At 37.6% G+C, this 24,476-nt stretch overlaps 1 protein-coding gene across 1 annotated transcript in view; it reads right to left on the bottom strand.

The window, feature by feature from the left end:
- The window catches only part of LGR4 (leucine rich repeat containing G protein-coupled receptor 4), a gene marked incomplete at its 5' end in the record, with an annotated part of 91,513 nt that overhangs the window by 22,025 nt on the left and 45,012 nt on the right, over positions 1-24,476 (bottom strand). Inside the window, 3 exons of the mRNA XM_079101894.1 lie at positions 2,199-2,270; positions 3,490-3,561; positions 21,566-21,637. Of these exons, the coding sequence (XP_078958020.1) occupies positions 2,199-2,270; positions 3,490-3,561; positions 21,566-21,637 (216 nt within the window). The remainder of the gene's footprint in view (positions 1-2,198; positions 2,271-3,489; positions 3,562-21,565; positions 21,638-24,476) is intronic.

Raw genomic sequence — 24,476 nt, 5'->3', positions numbered from 1 at the left:
TAATTCTGACATGTCATTTTAATATCCTGCTCAGGTAACTCCACAGTTAGGGCTTCAGCATAGTTGTTATGCTATCTTTTTATTAATACCAACAATTCATTATCAGATTTTATAGTAATCATCAAGCACATAACTTGTATCAAACCACTTCTGTTCAATTTCAACCCCTAATGAACTTTGTTCTTTTTAAGCACTATTCAAAACCACAAGGAAATCTTTTCATGTAATTCAGGTCTGAAGATCAGATTTTCAAACTGACTCAAGTGCTGATAAGATTGTTTTATGTCATGACAGAATCTCAATTATATCTAACTTGACCACTGCTAACAAACCCACGGATAGTTCCTTCTTATGTAAAATAGTACTGACACACAGCAGTAGCTCCTTCAGTTTCTGCCACATATAAAAACAGACCAGCGCCTTCAATAACAAAAACTTTAAGTCCACTCCTCTTACTTCATTGCAATTTTGGAGATTATTTTATTTTGGGGTACTGGGAAATTAAACCAGAGGGTAATTTACAACTGAACTACATCCCCAGCCCTTTTCATTTTTTATTTTGAGACAGGGTCTTACTAAGTTGTTTAGGGCCTTGCTAAATTGCTGAAGTTGGCCTTGAACTTTGATCTTCCTGCCTTAGCCTCCTGAGTCACTGGGACTATAGGCGTTTTGTGCACCACTGGTCTGAACAGGAGATAATTTAAACTAAGCAACTCACTCAATGAATGATGAGCACATTATGTGTTTAAAAATGTTGTTTTAAAGGGGAAAACCTGGAAAAATACCACTTTAAGTCATCTCCATTATTAATAAATATCACACATACTACAATGTACTTACTGGTTATTAATTAGAAATTATTTGTATGTTGTCGGTGGGTTTTGTTTGTTTGTTTGTTTGTTTGTTTTTGGTAATTTTCTGTTCTAAAGTTGAAAATGAGACTTTAGTTCTATTTTTGCTTTCAACTTAAGTCAAATATTTAGAATTGAATCATTAAGTGTTGGGAAATTACAATTCCATGCAAAGGTCTCAAATAAAATGAATTTTAAAGAAACAAAGGAAAACAAGAACTATTTAAAATGCTTAAATTCAGATCTAAGGAAGGTCAGATGTCTCCCTCCCTGCCTGAAATACGAGATGGCACAGACTCAGCAAAATAATAATTCTGTAAAGAAACTCATTTTAATAGTACATTTGGAAACTACCCAGTTAGTTGTGGTCCTTATATTTATCCCCAAACTTACATTTTTTTGTAAAGTGAACTACTTAATATACTCTATCTTAAACTTCTTTTTGAACTAGAAATTACGTGGCCAACACCCTGGATACTCCTTGTTTATGACAGATACTATTTAAAGTTTAACTTTTATAACATATACTTTATTAGTACATATTTTTATTTTCACAATCACCTCCCATTAGCAACTAGAATTTCTCAAAAGAAGTTCAGATTAATTAGAATTCTGAAACAGGTTTATCTGGTTTTGAACCCCCCACTCTATCCTACAAGTTATATGATGCTGGACATGTTATTTAAAGTTCTCCCTATAGCCATTTGCTCATTACTGGTCATGCAAGAAAAGCACTTACAATTTATTTAAAAAATAAATCATTTTTATATAAAGAATGCAAAAAATAACAAAGTGCTATTTGAAAAAGCTTTGGGAAAACAAAAAACATGGAAAAAGAAGACATAAAACCTAGAACATGCCACATGAAAACCAAGCTTTTTTTTCCAAAAAAGAAAAACCTGGAAAGGAGGCAGCTCAGGCAATTAAGTTATGCCAACATGGATTTGGTATGTTCACAGTAAGGAACTATAATCAATTTGTTCTGATGATTATTACCACCTGGAACAGAAATTTTGCTGTGACTATCAGGGTACAAAGCACTAGACACACTTAGTTCTGGTTCCAAAGAGATGTGACCACTAGCCATGCACAGTTCATGGAAGGATACCCAGCAGCTGAATACTCAGCAGCTTTCTCTCAGCCTCTGTGTCAAGAAAGGAAGTAAACTGCACCACCTCCTTCTCCCTCACCAAGGATGTTTTCATAACAGCAACTGGTCATACCCATTTTTATCCCAGAGGATAAGATAAATCTTCCCTTTCCTTGGGATTCCAGTTCTTTACACATTTAACAACCAGAGTGGTTTCCTAATAATTCAGGAATGCAGAAAACCAAAATATTACTTACAAAGACTGCAAAGCACTCAGTCCTCGAATAGCTTCACTAGGTACTGTTTTCAACTGGTTATTCTGGAGAGTTCTGGAAGAAAATTTTTGATAAGTGATTAGAAGAATCGGAACCATTTTTTCCTAAAAATATTTCCAATGGCAAAAAATGGGGCAGGGGTGGAGTTGAAAAGTACCCAGTACAAGAAAATCGCAAAAAAGCAAAAAGCATTAGTTGTAAAGCCAGAAATGAAACTTAATGCTGCTATCCCAAGCCACCTCATAATACAGACCTGCAGGGTAATCCACATTTCGAGGAATTTTTTTCCTTTCTGAGAATAAAGGTGCCCTAGTTAATGTTCATCATCCTAGGTATGGTTAATGTTAATTGGGAGGTATAACCAATTAATAGGGAGGTATAATAAGGAAACCCAGTGGAATCCCCAATGCCTTTCAAACTGGAATAAAGCAGAGCCCAGAAACATGGACATTAGGTAAAGTCAATTTTGCCAGGAAAAGAGCAAAACCTTAATTTAGGGACTACCAAACATGTTTTCAGCACACACCAGGTAAGGCAGAAATAGAGCTTTAATCATCTAAGAATCAGGGCCTGGAGAAGAGAGGCATATATCCATATTGAGAACAAAATCCTTTTAATTTTTGCCTAAAGCCATTCCTGTCACATTAATGAAATGACTGTCTAACCTGAATCATAACCACAGAATGGAAGAGATACAGGACCCACCTAGCTCACAGGACCAGAGATCTGGTGACCTTGACCAGTAAGGTTATAAGGAAAACAGGAGAAGTGGGGGTAGTCAGTACACCTGTTTCAATCTGCCACACTCCAAGCTCCTGACCACTGTAGGGAATTTATTTCCTAATCCCTCCCTGGCTCAATAAATCATGGGTATCTCAACTCCTTCAGCTCTAACATGATTTTAGCATTTGAAGTTCTTATAAACCTCTTTCCCATTAGGGTTGGCTAATTCAGAAATCTTGTAGCTATAAAGTAAGTAGAAATGAAGCCTATCAGTAAATTTTGATTCAATACATTAGTAGTACAAAAAGGCAAATGTTCAGCTATAATATCCTGGAGGTCAGAATACCTATTGTTTCGAGTTTTAACTTTCATTATCTAGACTCGAAGTTGCCTAAATCAATCTCTAGCCTCCCATACTACCCATTGGCCACTCCTTAAATCTTTTAATCCTAAACTAAAAGAAACTGTGCTTAACCTAGCTCCAAGCATGTTGACTATGCAGAAAGAAAATACACAGCCAGCTGTGAAACTCCAAAATTGCATTACTTACAGAACTTTGAGTTCTTTCAACCCAGACAAGGCCTTTGGGTGGATAAAAGAAAGGTCGTTGCCAGCCAATTGTCTAGAAAAAAAAAGTAGCAAGAGAAAAAAATAGTAATTCAAACTTAAAATTCAGAACTCACAATAACCTAATCTGCGATTAAAGCTCTGTGTTAAACATTTCTCAAGTCATCTGACATTAAACATGGACTTAAATCGTTGCTAAAATGATCCCAAGCTTCTTCCAATGAGATGAGTGTCTCTAGAATTTTTTTTTTTAACTTCCAATGCAATAATTTAAGCAGGCACATTTTTATTCTGGTGAGGTCAAGCAAGCCAAAACACATTAAGCCAAATTAAGTTTGCTATTCACGGTCACTCTCTGTAGCTCACAGTGTTTTCCAAGGGCCTCATAAATACAGACTACTAGTCAGCAGGCAGTAGTGTTTATACAGATCAGAGCAAACCAGTCTGTCAAGGAAGAATGCCTTGGGGAGGCAAAGCCAGCCTGTTATCTCAGCATAACGAAGGAGCAGGTTCTGTGCAAAACGTGAGAGTTGTTGGAAACATGGCTTTCCAAGTAAAGGCTTATACGTACATTTTTAAAGTAAATATTTCCTTACAAAGTTTTTTGAAATGGCAAATTTATATGGAGTTAAGGGTGGAATAAGGAAAAGACAGGAATTCTTTGGATCCTTTTGTAAGAAATCTGAGCACACGATTCACAGAGACTCACTTTTCCTCTCATTGTCTCAGGCAGAGAAATGGGAAGAAAAGTTGAACAGATGGCATTAAGAAGAAAAAGCTAGAAAGAGAGCAGCAACTCACTTAGGTCACTTGTAAACAGGTTAAATGAAAAAATGTTTTCCAAGCATGTACTTAAAAAGGATAGTTGTATGTCCCTACAATCAAAAACAGGATTCTCAGTTTCTTAATTCTGTCAGGACAGTATCTCAAGCAGGTAGATTCAATAACAACAGTTTAAAAAATAAATCCACTCTCCTTCCATGTCTTGGGACCACACAGTCACGAAGTCTTCCTTTAAAATCCCTTCTTTGGGCTGGGCATGATGATGCATGCATGTAATCCCCACTACTTGGGAGGCCGAGGCAGGAGAATTGCAAATTCGAGGCCAGGCATACAACATCCTCTCCTTAGACTTTAGGTTCCCTCTTCAATCTGTTGTACCCACATACCCTTATATTATGAACACAAGGAAGAATCCTTTACCAGCCTTAAAACTTAAAGTCAATGAGGTCTGAAACTATCTTTAATTGCATTATTTTGTCTTGACGTTTTGACCCAGTGAAAATGCAAATAGCCTCAGGAAGGATAAAAACTGTTCTTTACCTAGCATTAACAAAGACTGTAGCATAGATGTATGTACTGAAGAGGGGAGGTGAAGTGAAGCAACTCAGAAATCAAAAACATAAACACGTTGAACGCTTTCTTCAGGAGCAAGGTTGACAATGCTGTATTTATTCTCAGGCAACACTGCAAGATTTCTCATATGGCATTCTAGCACCTTAGCACTAGCCTTCATACCCGGTGTGTGTGTGTGTGTGTGTGTGTGTGTGTGTGTGTGTGTGTGTGTGTAAGAATACTAATGATACAGAGTGGTGAGTTTCACTGTGGCATATTAATACATGCATGTAACATAACTTGATCAGTTTTGCTCCCCAATACCTTTCAAGGATTCTCATAATTCAGTTTCACAATACCTTCCTTCATAGCATCACATCAGGTTTTTTTGAAAAAGCCTCTTGGCCTTGTACCTCCCAGGGTTCACTATATATAAACAAGGAATTGAAGAAGGTGTTCAGTGCTTCCATTTAAAAATTTTTCCTTGGCAAATCCTCTTGGTTCTAAGCCAGCCAGCTTTACCTCTACACCTCTTAAATGCTTCACCTAGCAACTTCATTTTTCACCCCTAAATCCCCAACTGCAATGCTACTTCCCTTGAAAGTGTCATTTTCACAAGCATGCCCTATTTGTAAATACTTAAGAGTACGTAAATGAATTGGTGGTAGGCTACTTTCTACTGGTTGTTCCTTGCATATTAGTCTTGCAGGTCAAGTACAAAGGCTTCCATGAACAGGGCTTGCATCTCACCCATCAATGTCAACACATCAGTAGAAATCACTTTCTCGGAAGTTCCTCCTAGAAAATGCTCTCACCATGTCAATGCCACAACATACCGCAGTCTACCTTGGAGCAAGTACAAGCATTCTCAAGGTTTCTACACCTCAAGCTCACTCATTAAATTCAACTGATAATGCTCACAGTTATAATGCAAAGGTCTATTTTAAAAGATCAAATCACAACATAAGGGACTTAGGAGGCAGTAGTCATCTCTCAGGGCCCTAAAGAGTCATGTTACTCTGCTCTTCCTAGATGTCTGAAAGACCAGTGTTAAAAAGTTAAGAGTCCAGCCAAAAAAGAAATACTATAAACAGCCTGAGGCTTTCCAGGATTCTTATCTTTTTGTCTCTAATAGTTTTTAATGTCTACAGGCTTTCCTTGAGGGGTTCAGCATATTATGCTGAGCTCATGAAAAAGAGTATTTTATAAAGTAAGAAAGGAAGTGGCAAAATGCAGAACACCTGATTGTCTTAACTTGTCAACAGAAGACTGTTTAATCACATTAGCCAAAATATTTGCTTCCTTTCCCCAAATCTCTGCCCCCTTGTAAACCATCGGAAAACTTAAGTAACCTAACTTCAAAAAGCATTCTCTTTCTCTTCCACTTACCGTTAATAGAAATGACAAAATGAGCTCTCTGCTTGAGACTTATCCTGAAATGCAAACCAACTCTAATGCTCCACAAAAGGATACGCTACTTTGATTACTTTCTTACTAGGGTAAACTTATACCATGCTGGAGCCTTCAGACTCTATCTACCTAAGTTTACCAAGCTGCTGTATTTAATGAATAATAAACAGCAGTTTGGTAAGGGCTCTGCAGCTTCAGCAACTGCAGCCTCCAGAGCATTTTAATATTTTGTTTGTTTTATGAGCCAGTACTTCTTAAAGCAGACCTTGAGGATGCTCTGTGTCTAAACATTCAGATCCAGGAAAGAGCAAAACGAATATACAGCAGGATTAGGGACAAAGTCATAAAATCTTTGGAAGAAAAAAAAAAAAAAAAAGCTATGAGTCCACAGTAGGTACAGGCACTGTGAGAGACAGGGTATATTGATATTCTTTCATTCTAATCATCTCATGACAACAACCCTGCTTCTTTAGTACCTGAGAGGCTAGGTGACTTAGCAGGAGTGGGGGCGGCCGGATGGTAGAATAGGAAAGCCAGTTCTTTTCTGGCTGGTGACAATGTTTATCAACTTCCTCCTGAACCAAGATGCCTCTGGGGTGTCTCCAAGAGATTAGGAAATAATTCCCAGAACAGAGGTGGAGCAGAGTGAACTTGGGCAAGTTAATAGCCTTGCTTGAGTATCAGTAGCCCTCACCCCACAGGTCAAAGCCAACAAAACGTGCCCATGCATTAGGAGCTGCAATTATGGAGAAATTCCCAACAGACCAACAGTGCCATCCTTCCCATTGCCAAACAGGATGGGGACAGGATCACTGAGTGTCCAGGGGTAGTAACTGTCACTGGGACTCTGCTTAGGACTTAGAGCATTCTCTATTGTGTTTTTCCCAAGAAAAAATGGCGACTGGTCCAGAGGAAGATCTTTATTAGCAAAGACCAGCTACTTCCCATTCTGTGGCTGGGTTTGCATTTATGTGCCATGGACAAAAGTTGTCTAAGCGCCTCACTACCTGAGGTCCCAGTGGCTGCACTCAGGAAAGCTTTCTATTGATGACATTTTTTTCCTTTGTCCCATTTTTTTCCTTTGTCCCTTTTTAAAATTTTAACTGTTCTTCTAAAGGCTGTTAATTCTAAAGGAGAGAAGGAAAAAAAAATCTTTAGAGTGAGAAAAGAAGGGTGAAGGTGGTTTAATTTTCTGCATGTGCACATACATAGTTCCAGGTATCACTTCCCTCTGTGCCCTGTGTCTTCTGCCTCCAAAAATCAGAGGGAGTGCTGCCTTGCAAGGCCTCAATCCATCCATTCCTATTCTTCTTACTGTTACCTAAGTTTAGGCCTTGATGATTTCTTTTTTGGTGGGGGGGCTCTAGACTATTGCTATCTACTTCCACAAGACTCCTGCTTCAAACCTCTTAATTATAATACTGCAAAATCTAAATCTTAAAAAGTATAACTCAGAGCAGTTTCTGAAGGGCTCATTTTTTTCCCTGCTGCATTAGCTGGACCCTTCAGTATGACCCCCTTCTTCTCCCACCTTAATCCTGTGTTACCTGTCTCCCACAATTAAGCACTGTTATATGACCAAACATGACATTCTTTCCTACCACTGACTCTGCTCACAGCATTTCCTTCACCTGAAATACCTGCTTGCTCATGTTGACCAAGTTGGATATTAATATCAATATGAAGCCATCATGAGATCACCTGCTTTTAATTCCACAGAGACTTTATATGAAGTTTTTTCCTAGGTGCACCTTAGCCTCTCCTCTCTTTTATTCCTTCTATGACATTATGTTCTTTATGGGTGAAGGCTTATCAATTCATTTTGTATTTCCTCATATGTGAGAACTTACATGCAACAGCCTAGTATTTGCTCTACTGCCTCAACTAGTGTACTGTTCAATATAAGACCAGATTGGAAAACAATTCTGCTACATAAAGAGAGGAAATCTTCCTGATTATCTTTTCTGCATGTTTTCTACTCTTTCATTTCTATTCCCTTAATCCCCTTCATACCCCTTACAAGAAAGAACTACTTGCTGAGCATGGTGGTACAAGCCAGTAATTCCAGCAGCTCAGGAGGCTGAGACAGGAGGATCACAAGTTCAAAGTCAGTCCAGCACCTTAGTGAGGCCCTAAGCAACCCAGTGAGACCCTATCTCTAAATACAATACAAAAAAGGACTGAGGATGTGGCTCAGTAGTTAAATGCCTCTGAGTTCAGTCCCTGATACCAAAAAAGAAAAAGAAGAAAAAAAAAAAAAAGCAAGAAAAAGAAAAAAGAGAAGAATGAATCACTTGGCTAAGTTTTAAAGTATAAAATCCTAGGACAATAACTTTCTCAGCATATGCTGAGAACATATGGGAACTCCAGTCTACCAGTCAATAGTAGTACCTTAATACACTCAATCTCTTGGGCATTCAATACTGTGCACATGATCACACAGAATTGAAACAACTCTAACAGGACTTCAGATGGTGACATAGTCTACTTCAATGCAAATCCTTTTTATTCTGCTTGCTACAACAATCCCAAAAGCAAAGAGAACAATGATAGAGAAAGGAGAAAGAAGCAAGGGTGGAGGAGAGGGGAAGAGCAATGTACTAGATTACCACTGGACCACTAGATTGGGAATCATGCTAGGAAACAGGATATAAGCAGTTCAGTAGGTCATGTCCATATGAAACTGTTCATTTATTATTCATAAGGACTATGGATTTACAAGAAGGGTTCCTTCCAGGGTAAGCTCTTTGAGGAGCAAGAATTTTCAATTATATCCTCATGTAGTATAAGGCATATACTACATGAATACTCTATGTGTCATCCCTTCCGGTAGGGAAAAAAGCAGAAGCTGTGCTAGTTAAACATGGGACACTAGTCAATGGTGGATATGAATGAGCAAGTCACATTTCAGAAGATAATCTGGGTCAGAGAGCTAATACCTTCATGAAATACACACAATAGGGCTGAGATTTCTTCACCTGGGAAGCAACTGAAAGAAGAGGTAAGGTAAAACAGAATGAAACCAATTGGTTCCTAGTCTGAGAAATGCCTGAATCTGTTTTTTTTTTTTTTTTTTTTTTTTTTTTTTCTGGTCTGTTCCATAAATTTCATTGAAGCCATTTCGTTGAAATTCTAGTCAAGAATTAGGGAAGTAAAGAAGACAATATATGTACTGACTAGACATGTACTGAGTTGGGGGAAGGCAGATGGGAGCTCAGTAGGTCCCAGCAGCTGTTGTGAGGAGACATGGGGAGGAGGCAAAGGCAGGCCATAGCAACTGCAACAGGAAGGCAGGAGACATGCTTTGCACACAAACAATAGAGAGCTTTACTGCTGACAACTTCCCTCTCACATTATGGAGAGGTTGGGCACTAGGTTATACAGTTTCCCCTTCACCTGTGTGCTTACCTTCATTTTGCAGAGATGATTACAAGATGGATTGGCATTGTGCTATTGTCAAATCCTAACTGAAAAGGACTTTGGGCACCACCCTTCTCTCTAATCAACATTCATCTACCCCTCAGCAATGTCCTTTTCTCCCTGGCTGTTTCTTTATACACCTACCTTTGAAGCCACGCATATGAAAGTATCATAGATCATACCCAAACACGTCTGGGCTGCCTCTCCTGTGATGCCATTAAATTCCCTCAAGTGGGTGGATCGGCACAGCGTCATGCTACCTGCAAAGCGTAACAGGCACAACCACCAGCCATGACACTTCTCTTGGAGAAGGCAGTTCCAGTTCAAAACTGAACCTGACAAGTAGAGCTATAGGAAAGCATTTAACAGGAGGTGAGTGACATTCTTTTGCTAAATATATTTTGAAATCAGCAGGATCCAAAATTTCAGTTTTAAAAAGCAAAAGGCACAACAATACATACTTCTATTATAAATCCTAAGTCATATGCTAATTTAGATGGGAAGGTCTACTGTGTACTCAGAACTATGCCAAAAAATAAAGACCTCAAGAGGTATACTGCTTCCCCGTTAGGGATATTTGTATTAGTACCGATAATATAAATGCGAATATTTGCTTAGCACTTGCATTTTTTCATTATCCTATTACAATGACCCTTAAAACAACCCTGTTGCTATGGCCTGGCAAGCTTATCACCACCCATTCTTCGTGTGTGTGTTGGTTTGAGTTTTTCTTGTTTGTTTGTTTGGTTGGTTGGTTTTTAATAAGTAAGGAAAAAGGAATGTAAGTTTCTGTATTCTATGTGCCTTGCACAAAGTTTTACCGTGCAGGAAATAATGTAAATCTTATAAATAAAATAATGTAAGTTCTAGAAGTAGAACAACATTGTTTTGTGTTATTTTTTCTACCACTGATTTTAAGAGGATCAAAGGATATGGTTATTTTCTTAGTGAATAAAGAAGGCCAAAAACTAAATAGTGTCCATCCTAGTTCCCTTTGGATAGTCTTCCTACCAGAGTGAAATCTCATCAGATATAGCAGATCAAAGTGGACTTGGATCAACTAGCAACATCTTTCTTACCCCATTTCTTCACATACCAAGGAAAACTTTTCATCTCCATACAACTCTTGGGAAAGTATATGTGAAAATTGAATATGTTTTAAAAATATACATGTATTAACAAACCTCTATCATGGAAATTTCTAATGTTTTCAAGGTAATCTTTCTTTGCAGAGAAGGGGAAAATTATTTCATATATATACCATATTATATATTTTTATTTAAATGCACAAAAAACTAATAATGCTTAACAAAAGTATGTCCCTGCCAAAACTTGCTATACAGGCCATCTAGAACTCTTCTACATATTAAAGAGTTTTATTTAAATCAAAGAAACTTTAGTTCCACCTGTACCAACTGACCTTTGTGTCTCCCATTTCCTGTTACAGTTACCCATAGAAGACTTTATTTTAGAAGTAAATCAATAAAAACCCTGGCAATAGTTAAAATTCCTGAGCAAAGTCATCCTAACAGTCTAATCATTTCCCTCTGGCAGTTAAGCACATGCAATATCCACCCATAGGAGGAAATGATATGTCACAGCTTTAAAAAACTTTACAGCTAACATCAACCAACAAATATTTATTGAGCTTCTACCAAAGGCCAAGTGCCACAGTTCTGCCACATCCCCTGTGGCCCCCCTCCCTTTTTTAAATGTTCTACTTTGAGACAATCTCACTAAATTGCTGAGGCTGGCTTGGAACTTACAATCCTCCTGCCACAGCCTCCAGAGTCACTGGGATTAAAGGTATGAGTGAACACACCCAGTTCCCTTCTCCTAAATAAGGATAATCCATTAATCATAAACTTCCATGTAATTTACGTTTTATATAGGCTGATTAGGTGTCTTGATTGATAAATTCAAAATGAAATGATATGTCACAGCTTTGGCTTAAGCCCTCCTTCTATTTCAAGTTCAAAAATGTGGTTATTGTCACTCAAGGTCATACAGAAATATGACAATAGGCCATGCCTTTAGAGAAGTCAACAGACTTAAGAAGCCAAGTCCACAATGGGGCACAAAATAACAAGGCAAAGAATCCAATGAGACTACAAGATGAGTTTCGAAAAGAAAGACCAAGGAGAGCTTAAAATGGACTGTATAAAATGGGTGAGATATGAACAGTATAAAGAGAATATGGCACACACCATCAGTTACCTACTGACCACTCATTCACGCCTTCCTTGAAGACCTGAGTCTGCTCAAATATCCTTCCTTCTCATGACTCAGCTCCCCCTTTCTTCTCTCCTCTATCCCTCCTACTGCTAAGAATTGGGTTTGGATGGCTGCAGCTGCAATGGACAGTCATCCAATGATCTGGACATGGAAATTATACATAAAAGAACTGCAGAGTAGAGAATATAAGGATCTACATCTCTGCTGACTTTGTGACACACAATAGTAGCTCCTGGTCACCAGGCTGCAGACTTCATATATATGCAAATAAAACAAAGCTTTATGTGTTTAAGTCACTGTTATTTGGAATTTTCCATCATAAAAAGTCAAATCTAATCCTAACGAAAGAATTTAGGAGAAAAACACATGGGGCTGTAACAAAAGCTACACAATGTAAGATAGTACTTTAAATACACAAAGACTAGTAGGTTAAGAATATTTGTAAAAGTGCTGTTTATATATGCAAAATAAACATTGATTCTCAGCCTTTTGACTAAGATCAAGCATATAATAATAAACAAATACTTGATCAGTAAGAAATTGGTTATGTAAAATGTGAAACATCCAAATGATAAAATACTACATACTCACTAAATAATGGTAAAACTTAGATTTATCAATATGGAAACATTATAATATGACAAATAAACCATAAGTGGTATATGTGAGAAGATTCTATTTTTAAAAGAAATTGCACACGTACTCAGAATGTCTGGATATAAAATGCCTCCCTTGGTTCTCTCTCAGTGGTGAGAGGAGGGGTGATTACTCTTCTATACATCCAGATTTTAAAAACTAAGCATCCATTAACTTTATAATACTGAAAAAAAAGCTGAGCTTTTATTAGGTACTTTTGCATTTTATTATTTTTTAAAGCAAGTATGTCTGTGATACAAACATTTCTTGCATCATCTCCAACATGATTTTCTATGAAACATATAAACAGCCTAAACTAATAAGTAGTAACAAACAAAAACTATGAACAAACCCTAAGTCAAATATAAAATACTGGGTGGAATAAGCATGGCCTGAGTAAGAATAGACAATATATGAAAAAAAAATGACTTGGCCTATTTCCTTGCTGGAAAATTTAATCATGCTAGTAGAAAATCAAGCACATTTTCATTAACTTGTAAAAAACAATTACATTCAGCCAAAAGAACAAATAATCAGACTTGATTAAATAAATAACTGAACCAACAAACTGTGCTTTTATTTGCCTTTCTACACTTTCTGAATACCATGTCAAAAACTTTTAACGATGAACTGCTTGATTCTCCTGCTTGATTTTCCCTAGTCCCTTATTAAATTCTGATTTATCAAGCCTAAATTCTGAGTACATCACATCTTTTATATCCACTATTGAGTTAAGCACTATAAGACAAAATTACGGATCCAGCTGGGTACCACTATTCACAATTGGTATTATCTAGGCTTTTTAATGAAACCTAACTATTCTTCAATAATTCTTGGTTCATTTCAGATTGACTCAATTTAACAAATATTTTCCACAGCCGTGCACAGCCAATAGACTCTAGTGGGCTTTTTTTCTGCCCAACATGTCTTCTTTCTCCTTTCTTTTGCTTTCTTTGGGAAACCATCTCTCCAGTCTGAGTAGTCCTATTGGAGATGAATCCACAACCCAGGTTATACCACCACTATCCTACAAAGAGTGGTCAAGGACAGGCAGAGGAGGCAAACTTGGCCAACACAAGTCCACCAAGGAGTTCTCTGCTAAAAGCAGTGAGGAATACTTAAGGTATGGATTTTGGGTCAAGATGCACTTGGTACTAATAAATATTATGTTTCTCACTGTAAGAAGACAGGCTATTTGCAACAGAAGGGAATAACGCAAAGAGACAATCGAAGTAGATATAATCAAAGCTAAGAAATGAAGAGCATGAGAAAACTCCCCTGTTGTGTGTGTGTATGTGTGTGTGTATGCACGCGCGTCCTTTTCTCTTGCTTTACTTTTATTTTTTAAGATATGAATAAATTGGTACTGAACAGGAAGATATGTATGTACCATGAATAATAATACTAACAACAGATTTCTTTAAAACCAAAAAGAAACATGCTCAAATTAGAAATAAATGACTATTACATTTTTAAATTAAAACTAGTATTTTTTTTAATGTTTGATTTCTTTTATGTAAACAAGATTGAGACCAATATGGTGGTACAAAGCAATTCTTTGCATGTAAAGCATAAAATAGATCCCCTGAGGAGGAAGGAACCCAGGTTCCACTCAGATCCCCTCCCCTCCACCCTTCCCCCAGTCATCTTCGGTAACCACTGCATCCAGTATCATTTGAAGTCAACTCCACCTCTGGACTTTACAGTTCTACAAGAAATAAGAAATCCTCTATTATGCATCAGCTAGGTTTCTGTCTCTTAAATTCAGTGGATTCCTAAAGTTTTATCCACTCTCCAAAAAACAGTCCTTAAATGTCTGTTTCTTGAAAATGTCTTCCCCCCACCTCAAGTCACTCACACAACCCTACTAAAATGATCCTAAAACTATTTAAAGAAATCAAGACCTTTTTTTTCAATGCCCGGTCTTGGGCATCTCTCTCCAGCATGTCATTGTGAATCCCTCAGTTCTCTGTAAAACAAAGCTCTTCTCCCACAGCTCCTGGGGCAGAGTTCTGCTCTAGTTCTCTGGCACTTGGTCTCCTTCCCACACCCTGATTCAAGTGCTTCCCAAGGAGCTGTCTTTGGCCTTCGTCCCTTTTCTTCTACTCTCTCTCCCTTGGCAAGCTTTTTCAATTTAATGTTTCCAGTAATCACCTCAAAATAAAAGACTCCCAAACCCATGGTATTTAATTCTATAATCTATGTTCATGAATCTCTCTTCTGAATTCCACTCCTCAATTTCCAGAAGTCCCTGTCCATATCGCACTCAAACTTAGCAAATCTACTTGAAACCACATTTGGTATCTTCTTTTCTGTTACAGTTTCTCTTTCTGTGTTGTCTAATTTTGTCAGAGCTTCACTAAATTCCTAGCAGTCTTTAAGTATTAGGGAGGTCTCCCCTAACATCCCAATTGAAATATGCTCTCAATTCTGTTTCCATATATCCTTTTGCATTCTTTCCTCCTGCTCACTGCCTCTCATCTGCCCTAATTCAGAGTCTCATAATTCTCACCTGGACTATTGTCATTAGCTTCTTCATCTATCAGCTGGACCTCTTTCAGTTCCAAGCTGTATGGTATGAGATTGCATTTACTGAAGGTCATATCTGATCAGGTTATCCCCTACCTCAAAAAACTTCAACAGTCACTCAAGAGTTGAAACTCCATTACTTTTCCTAGAAAGGTCCTCAGTTGGGCCCTAATTCCATTCCAGTTGTTTCCCATAGCTTGCTTTCAAGGATTCAATGCAGCAACCAAACAATATTTTTACTATCCAGTCTGTCTCCCTATCTTTGCTCATGCCCCTTTGCACATCTTTGCACATTTCCTCATGAATAACTTCTACCACCCCTCAAGGCTCTCCAGAAATGCCAACTCTTTGATGAGGTCTTCTTTAATCTTTCTTGCTAGAAGTAATTTCCCGTCTCCTTTGAACTCCCTTAGCTGGAATATACTGTTCCTCTCCCTTGAAGGCAAGAACCTCATTTAATTCAGCACTGAACACAGTGCTTTACCTGACAGGTTTGTCAAATTAATGAATGATCTAGTTAGTCTTTCCTCAACCTCTACATGCATAGGAGCACAGTCAGACTAGGGTGAACACAAGGCCCCGTTACTAATGAGCTCTATGACCTTGGGCAAGCAATTTAACTTTAGTGAGGAAAAACTCAGTCTCCTCATCAGTAAAATGGGAATAAGGGCAACTTAAGGAGTTTTATGGGCTAAAACCAAACCAACAAAACAATGTTTTAGAAAGGTCTATGCAGCACCCAGTTAGTACAAGCTGCCTTTCAATTTCTCCCTTTTTGCCCTTACTCTGCTCCGAGAGCTCCCTAAATAGCTGATTACAGGAAATGAGTGAATCAGACAAGGAATATCCCTTCATGAGCTCATTATGCACATCCCAACAGCAAGGGCGGAGATGCCCAATACCAGTCACCCTACCAGAGGGCATAAAGCGGAACCAGAGAACGCTTCCAAAGAATACTTTTAACTATCAAGCATCACCAGGACAACTGAGGAACTATTTTACTTTTTCTGAGAAATTACTGAAGTCAATAGAAGTTCATCTAGAAGGTTTCATCAAGGGAGTAAATGTTAAGTGAGTCAAACTAGTTTGGAAGAAAAAGGTAATTCCTTTGGGGTACAATATTAGAAGAGAACATTAGTCAGCTACTTTCTTCAGCTCTAAATTGACCCAGTAAGGCTATATGACAATAATTAATTTTAAATTTATAAAACTATTTTTTTCATAGTCTTAACCTGAACTAATTAATGCAAAGAGTTAACATTGTTCAAACCTGGCAAAGAGAAATTATTTTAGGGTAAAATAGTAACAATAAGGGCAGTCAACATTTATTAAGAGTTTATTATGTACTTCATATGCTAAAAACTTACATAGTACTCAATTAATGCTCACAAGGCTCCTATGACATAGGCTTTATTATTAGGGATTTACAGATGAGAAGATGGAGGTTTTAGAGAAGTGAAAACCCTCTCTGTGATCATACAGCTTGTATGTGATTTTAAACCTCCCTGTTCAGGACTAAGGATGTGGCTCAGTGGTAAAGCACTTGACTAGCATAAGGAGAGCCCTAGGTCCAATCCCCAGCACCACAAAAGCAAAAACAACCTCCATGTTCAAATTATTTACTAGCTTCCTTTTAAGCTGCTTAGAACTGTCCTGAAGATAACCCCACATGACAAATAATCTTGAATCTGTACTCAGGGACCTAAGTTTCACTTTAGCATTGTGAAGTCTTCCAAAGTCAAATTATGTTTTGAAATAAATGGAATTATCCCGTCATAGAGCATATTAAACAATAACTGACCGAGTGCCAAAGCTGATGATGGCTTCTACTGCTGTTGCCACATCCTAGTATTATCTACAGGGCTTTTCAGGACAACCTAAGGAAAAGAGGTTGGTATTCCTTCCTCTGACTAAATCGCTTTTACAAGGAGATTTTAGCCATGCCCCAAATGGTTACCAATGCCCTTACAAGTCTAAAGGAGAGCCCAAAACACTTGTGGTCCCAGTGTATCAGGCAACACATCTTGCCAGTGCAAAGTGATGAATGTCTTCCAAAAATCCTGGTTTTCCTTTTAAATTGGCATAAGAGATACCTATATTGACCTACTCCAATTCCTACCTCCAGGCAAAACCACCTCTCCTCCAAATCTTTTAAAAGGAGGAAAGATAGCCAGGTTTGTGATAATTAGTGAAACTTCCCTTCCCTCACATGGACATGACCCTCTATGGTCACAAAGCATTTTTGCACATATCATTCCACACTCCCTTTATAGTAGTCCTCTGAGGAGTCTCATTTTAAAGACTAGCAAAACAAGGAACAAAAATCCAGAGACTTTCCCAACACTTTAGAACTTTGCATGTATTGCATTTACTGCCAGAATCTATTGTTTTTATATTCCCAGTGAGAGAAGGCAAGGCAGTGGGGGGAGGGGGGAAATCACGGGGAACAATGTGAACTCTAAAACTTTCAAACATAAGTAAAATGTGAAAATGAAACAGACAACAATATTTCTAATACATGTAACATCGATTGAAAAATCTGGATGAACTATTTCCCTAAGAATAAATACTCATCCCTGAAAATAAATGTACTTCCCTCAGTGTTGTCTCCGCAAAACGAATATCCGGCACATGAGCTGGGAGGAGTTCGGCTCTCTTTGTAAAAGTGGCTTTCCTCATGGTTGTGAGAGTGTACTTCTGTGCGTGGTAAAGCTCGATACACTTACTACTAACCACCATGTCTTCATAAAATTGAATTCTTTGCACTCCAAACAGATTGGCTCTCTGTGTTCCCAGTCTCAGTAAATGGCACTCAGTCATTCAAGACAAAAATTCTAGTCTCATCCTATCAAATTAAATTCCTTCAGGACAGAGTTTAAACTCCTCAGCGTCAAAAGCTCCTTCATGATCTGCCTCATCTCCTGACACTTCTCTAGATTTGCCTGTAGGTCCTGCCATAATAAGCCACTTCACATGTCCTTATACTGCTACCTCCATGCCTTTGCACATGCTATGGAGCTCTTTCCAGGGCAGCCTTATGCCACGCTCATCTGGCTAATTCCTAATTCCTACGAATATGCAAGACTCAGTGGAAGTTATTCTGGGAAGCCTTTCTCAAATCCTAAAGTCTCAAGTAAACAGTGCTTTAGGTTCTGCTTACCCTGCAACACCTCCTCACCATGATGGCCCAAGTGTTAATTTCATCTCACCCTTAACATTAGATCAAGGTTATCCCACAGAATTTTCTGCAGTGATGGAAATTATCTATACTGGTGCTAATACAGTAGCCCCTAACCACAGAGAGCTATTGAGTGCTTGAAATGTGACTAGTTTGGAGGTAGAGATGTGACTGACTGGCAGAATGCTTGCCTAGAACATGCAAGGCCCTGGATTCCATCCCTTAGAACCACAAAACAAAAACAGAAAACAAAACCTTGCAAAATGTGGCTAGTTAAACGAAGGAGCTGTTTCTTGTTTTTTTTGTGTTTATTTGAACTAGAGATTTAACACAGGGGTACTTTACCATTGAGGTACATCCTCAGCCCTTGTTAATTGTTTTTTTATTTTTTATTTTTATTTATTTATTTATTTTTTTTTTTTGAGATAGGGTCTCTCTAAGTTGCTTAAGGACTTACTAAATTGCTGAGGTTGGCCTTGAATTTGTGATCCTCCTGTCTCTCCAGGTGCTGGGATTACAGGCATGTACCAACACACCCAGCTTGGTGGAACTGTATTTTTAATTTTATTTAATCTTAATTATCTAAATTTAAATAGCTATATGCAACCAGGGGCCATGATATTGGACAATGCCATTCTAGGGAGGTTGTCAACTCTTCAGATAGAACCATGCTTGTGTCTGTATCCATGGTACCTACCACAAGACCTGGCAGAGAGTAGGATTCACTGTTTGTTGAAAGAATAAGTGTATAGATATCTATAAATGTTTCTTATATATTGCTAGAAAGTGATTTCACCCAGTACTCTAAGCATTCTAGATCCCTATATCAAATTTTGTCCAAACTCAGTCACATTTTATAAAGAACACCTCATTAACTAACATGGAAAAAAGCCCTCAGCAAATCACTCACTTCTCAGGGCATTCATCTTCACAATCACTCTTAAATGACTTCCAGATGACTTCTGAACAAATGGTTATGTTGTTTTATGAAATTTTACAATAGTCATGGCATGACATTTGGGAATGTCAGAATCAACTACATTGTTTTATAAAGAAAAAACCAGACTTTTACCATGTGTATATTAATATGGAAAATAAATTCTTTTGAATGCCTAAAAGTATTGCCAGAGTACTAAAAATTATTTTGGATTTTTTTTTTTTTTTAAATATCACTTAGCTTTCCTAACTAAATTTATTTTGGAAATTCCATACCATATTTGGAGAAGGTGTACTACCTTGGTTTGATGGACTTTTTTACTGTGATAGGATACAGAGAGAACATGACCTACCTACAAAGACCTAGTAATCCAACTCAATTTGGTTCCAATTAAAAGCCTCAATTGACAGAATTCATGAGGTTGACATATGCTTGGTCATTTGAGATCTTATGAAATCCAAGATGTGAACTTCACAAAGCAGAGATTAGCCAGATTTGACTCCATACCCAGCTCTCCACTATAAATCCCTTAAAGGATAACTGGCAATCAAAGGTATCAATGAAGGTGGTCTGCACACAGTGGACCCCATCCAGAAAGAGGGGAACTTCTCTATTCCCTGTCTGGTCCATCACACATCCCACAGAATTTGTACAATGGCTAAATAACCAATTGTTAGTGCCCTTTCATTACATAATTACTTCTGTAATGAGAGACTAATCCTAAAGCCTAAAACTATATGTGAAATAGAATAGAAGAGGGAAAGCATCCTAAAGCTTGATTAGGAGGTGAAAGTGTAGGCTTCAAATGACAGGTCACTGCTTTTTAACTCAATTTAAAAATTTAACCAAGAATAACATTATTACAAAGTAATTAATGTTCACTATAGGAAAAAATATAGAATGTCAAAGATGACATTTCATATGTATTCCACTGCTTTTTCTCCCATGCATTTCTAAAATGGTAAAATAAATATTAGCTAGCATTTATACAACACTCTGTATCGTGTTTTGTCCTAAACAATTAACATACCTTAATTCATTCCGTCTTCACCAGAATACTATAAGGGAGGGATTATTATTATCATTCAACCTTATAAACAAAGAAATTCAACAGAGACAGGCTAAGTAATCTGACCCAGCTCACAAACCTGTAAGTGACAAATAATCTCTCTTCAATTTTTGCTCTGGAAGCATTATGTTCAACTAAGTAGTGTAGGAAGAAAAAAAATTCTTAACTTTCTAAAATCTTTAACTGCTATTTCAATATTCTGTGAGAAACAGAGTACAACCTATGTTTCTTATTTGATTCATATTCTGTGTTCTAGGGGAGAGGCTGAGATAAGACAGGAGACATACACTGACTTGGATCTGATACTCAATAGTGGGACTGTGTGATGCAATCTGAATATGAATTTAGATTCCTTCAGGGCTACACCTTCTTGATGTTCCTAGTATCAAACTGTCACCTTACTACCTTCATTAACTTGGTCTCTAAAAAACTACATTAATTTGATCCAAGTCTGATTTAGTTTATTCACTAGGATTCCTTTGGGGCGGGGGACATGTGCTGGGGATTGAACCCAGGACCTTGTGCATGTAAGGCAAGCACTCTACCAACTGAGCTATATTCCTAGCCCTTTTCATCAGGATTCTTAAAGTATAATACATACTTTCCAATTTTTTGAAAATCAGAAGTATGTATTTTAATTACTGACTTCAAAAACATGTTCAGAAAGCAGCAAAATGGAGATTAAAACAAACCAAAAACTTTTTTTTCCACAATGCAAACTGTTAAATCAAAAATGTGAGGTATAACTGACAAGTTCAGAAACCTACTTAAAGGTACACTTAGAGACCTGGCCAGTGTCCCATGCCTTCAACCCTACCCTCAAAGGTCACCTGCAAATGTCCAAGGGGCTCTATAATCAGTTTCCTGCTCTCTTCTCACATGCTGTCAGAGCTGTCTGTTGCATCATGACCCTGAAACACTTTTTGTTATTTTTTTATGGTTCTGTTACCCATACAGCAACGCCTTTGGCAGCAAAGGTAATTATGCGGCAGCCTTGTTATCTCAGGATAACACTGTAATTAACTTGTGTCACTGCAGCACTCATGGTTATAATAATTGCAGCCAAAAAGGTCCTATGGAAGTAGCAGTTTTTGGTTCTGGTTTTTAAAAATAACTTCAGTAATTATACTGCTTTAAAAAAATCAAGTTTGTTTCCCCCTAGAAAAATATGATTTCCTTTGTAAAAAGCCCACTGAAACTAAGCTATTTGAATGTTTCCAGCAGAAAATATTAGGCTACCTCTGTAATGAAAGGTCTCAAAGAGAATAGGGATGAACATATTCAAAAACATTCCTCAGAATAATACTTACAGCTCTTCTAGAAAAGGAAAGTTCTTAAATGCATCCTCTGGTAATTGCGTAATGTTGTTCATACTGATATCCCTGAAAAACATAAAGTTAAGAATATTGTTAACTAGGTGGTTAAAATGTTTAATTTAATAGAAAACTAATTCTGTGCTGAAATTTTGTAAACAAGCAAAATAAAAAAAAATGAGCATAGAAGATGTAAGGAATGCTCATAATTCGGCTTTAGAATACCATGCTCAGAAAACATAGAAAGTTAAGTATTTCATTATAATTTCAGTATAATTTGTCTAAATTATAATTTAGAAAAATATCCAGATACTGGAATACTTCCCTTTAAATGTTCTTAGGAAAAAACTGTCTCAAGCTACAAGTGGGTCAGTGTGGCTTCCCAGTGCTCTGGTATTCGAAATATTGGACCTGATCAAAATTAGCAAATAGACACTGTAGGACTTGATCTAATAGAGTTGCAGGCCTCAGTAGCGTCTGGATTTACTGTCAGGGACTTTAAAAAAAAAAAAAAAAAAAAAAGTCCTAGTTGTTTCTCAGTTACATTTTCTTTAAAACCTATAAAAGACCTCCAGGTAAGAGTTATAAGTGGATTTCATTTTTAGCCTATGAACAGATGCAGGCTAAAGACAAGTGCATACATGATAGGTATGCAGTTCACTTCCAGTTTTCCCTCAGAGCGTCAGCAGAAAGAAGAGAACTCGCTCAACAATATAACTTTGTTATTAACTAGGTGAAAGAGCTAAAAAATACTTTATTAACCATCCCTCTCCTCCTTGGCAGCTGCTTTTGAACTGACTTTCTCTTGCATATGCCACCTCATATCAAGACCATGAAAGACAGGTTAAAGCAGTCTCATAAGGGAAGGTCACAGAATGTACTGGGTCAGCTTAGCAGCCTTCTTGAGCTTCCTCTGCCTCTTATCTGGGGTCTGACCTGTGGTTGAGCCTCAGGTCTCTCTTTTGCAGAAATCACCATGAAAGTTTAAATGTGGAACATTTCCATTACTAGATTATATGCATTGATAAAAGGAGGCAGAAGTCAGCTAACAACAGTAATATATTTGTTTTCATCAATTTGGTCAGGTAAAATCTTTCTTTTCTTTTTTTTTTCTTTGTACCAGAGATTGAACCCAGCAGTGCTTAACCACTGAGAAATATCCCCAGTCCTTTTTTATATTTTATTTTGAGACAGGGTCTCACTGAATTGCTGAGGCTGGCTTTGAACTTGTGATCCTCCTGACTCAGCCTCCTGAGTCACTGGGATTGCAGGCAGGTGAGCCACTGTGCCTGGCAAGTAAAATCTTTTTGAGATCGAAAAAGCTTCAGTACTTCAACAAATAAATCCCATTTTACCATCATTCCTCTCAATAAAATTCAGAAGTGGAATTTGCCTCCCTTATTACTATCCTTTCCCAAAGCAGGTCTGGAAAACTTCTTGGCTTGGTAATAACAGGAACAGCACAGGAGCAAACTCAGCAGGAGCAGTAGCCAGTAACACGGAATCAATGCTCCAAGATAAGACTGCACAAAAAATCTCACTTTGTCAATGGGGAAACTGAGGCTTACTGCAGTAAAATAACCTCCCCAGAGTTGTTCAACAGTGATATTACAGGAAATGAGAACTCCAAGGACCATGATCTTAACTGCAAATTAAGAGTCTTCTTTTTCTTTTTTTTTCAAATCCTAGGATTCTCTTCAGGGGTAGACAAGATATAAAGTAAAAGCTTAATCAGTGGTAGAATGCGTACAAAGTCCTGAGTCAAAACCTTAACACCAAAAAAAAAAAAAAAAAAAAAAAAAAAAAAAATCAGAAGGAATAGCGCCCCCAAGACGGTGGCATAATCATCAATGAATCTCAGGAAGTACACTTTTTGCTTGACAGATGAGAAGAGAAAGAGAAAGAGAGAGGGGGGAGAGAGAAAGAGAGAGAGGGGGGCATTTGTTTTTACTAATTAATGAACCAAAGTTCATAAAATTTCTCTGAGCAAGAACTTCCCTTTAGATGAATCTTCTGACCACACAGATCCACAAGCATTCCAAAATTTCATATCCTTGAAAACAACTCAAGTTCTACAAAGATAACTTAAAAGAAAACCAAAATTAATATGCTTCTCCAGGTTTTGTTTGTTCGTTTGTTTGGGTACCAGTGATTGAACCCAGGTTACTTAACCACTGAGCCACATTCTCAGTCCTTTTTATTTTCTATTTTGAGACAAGGTCTTGCTAAGTTGCTTAGAGTCTCACTAAGTTGCTGAGGCTGGCTTTGAACTTGGGATCCTCCTGCCTCAGCCTCTGGAGCTGCTGGAATTATAGACATGCCCCACCATACCCAGCAGGACTTGTTATTTTTAAATAGCAGGCCCCAATATTATTTTAGCCAGCAAAATCTAGAGAAGGGGAAAGGAATCTATTTCTCACAAATACTTGGACAAGATACAGGAGAAATAGCAAAATAAGGATGAGAAAAAGCAGGATCAGCTCCTACCACTGAACACTCGACCATGGTAGGTTCCTGGGACTCAGTTTGCTCATCTGTAAAATGAAGGGGCTGAGCCAATGGCTTAGCTGGCTTTCTGGCCTGACATTACATTCTTTTATGATTCACCTTTTTCTGTAGTTTTTTCAGAGGGGCACACCCTTTCTGATGAAATAGATGAAGTTCATTTTATAGAATATTTCTGAACAATTTATCAGAATATAAAATGTAAAGACTATTAGTTTTCCTTTATAAAACTACTGAGTCACTCCTGCTGGAAACACATTTGGCCTTAACCAATAAAATCATTCTTAAGTATACAACAAAATTTTTAATTATATTGAGAGACAAAGCAATAATCTGATATGAGCAAACAGTGATTCTGCAAAATATCACACAATATTGGTGCTTATTAGTCATTCCAATAAAG

This window comes from Sciurus vulgaris, assembly GCF_902686455.1.
Source record: "Sciurus vulgaris genome assembly, chromosome: 11".
NCBI lineage: Eukaryota > Metazoa > Chordata > Mammalia > Rodentia > Sciuridae > Sciurus > Sciurus vulgaris.
The sequence above is the reverse complement of the archived record's forward strand: the minus strand, read 5'-3'. Positions and strand labels throughout refer to the sequence as shown.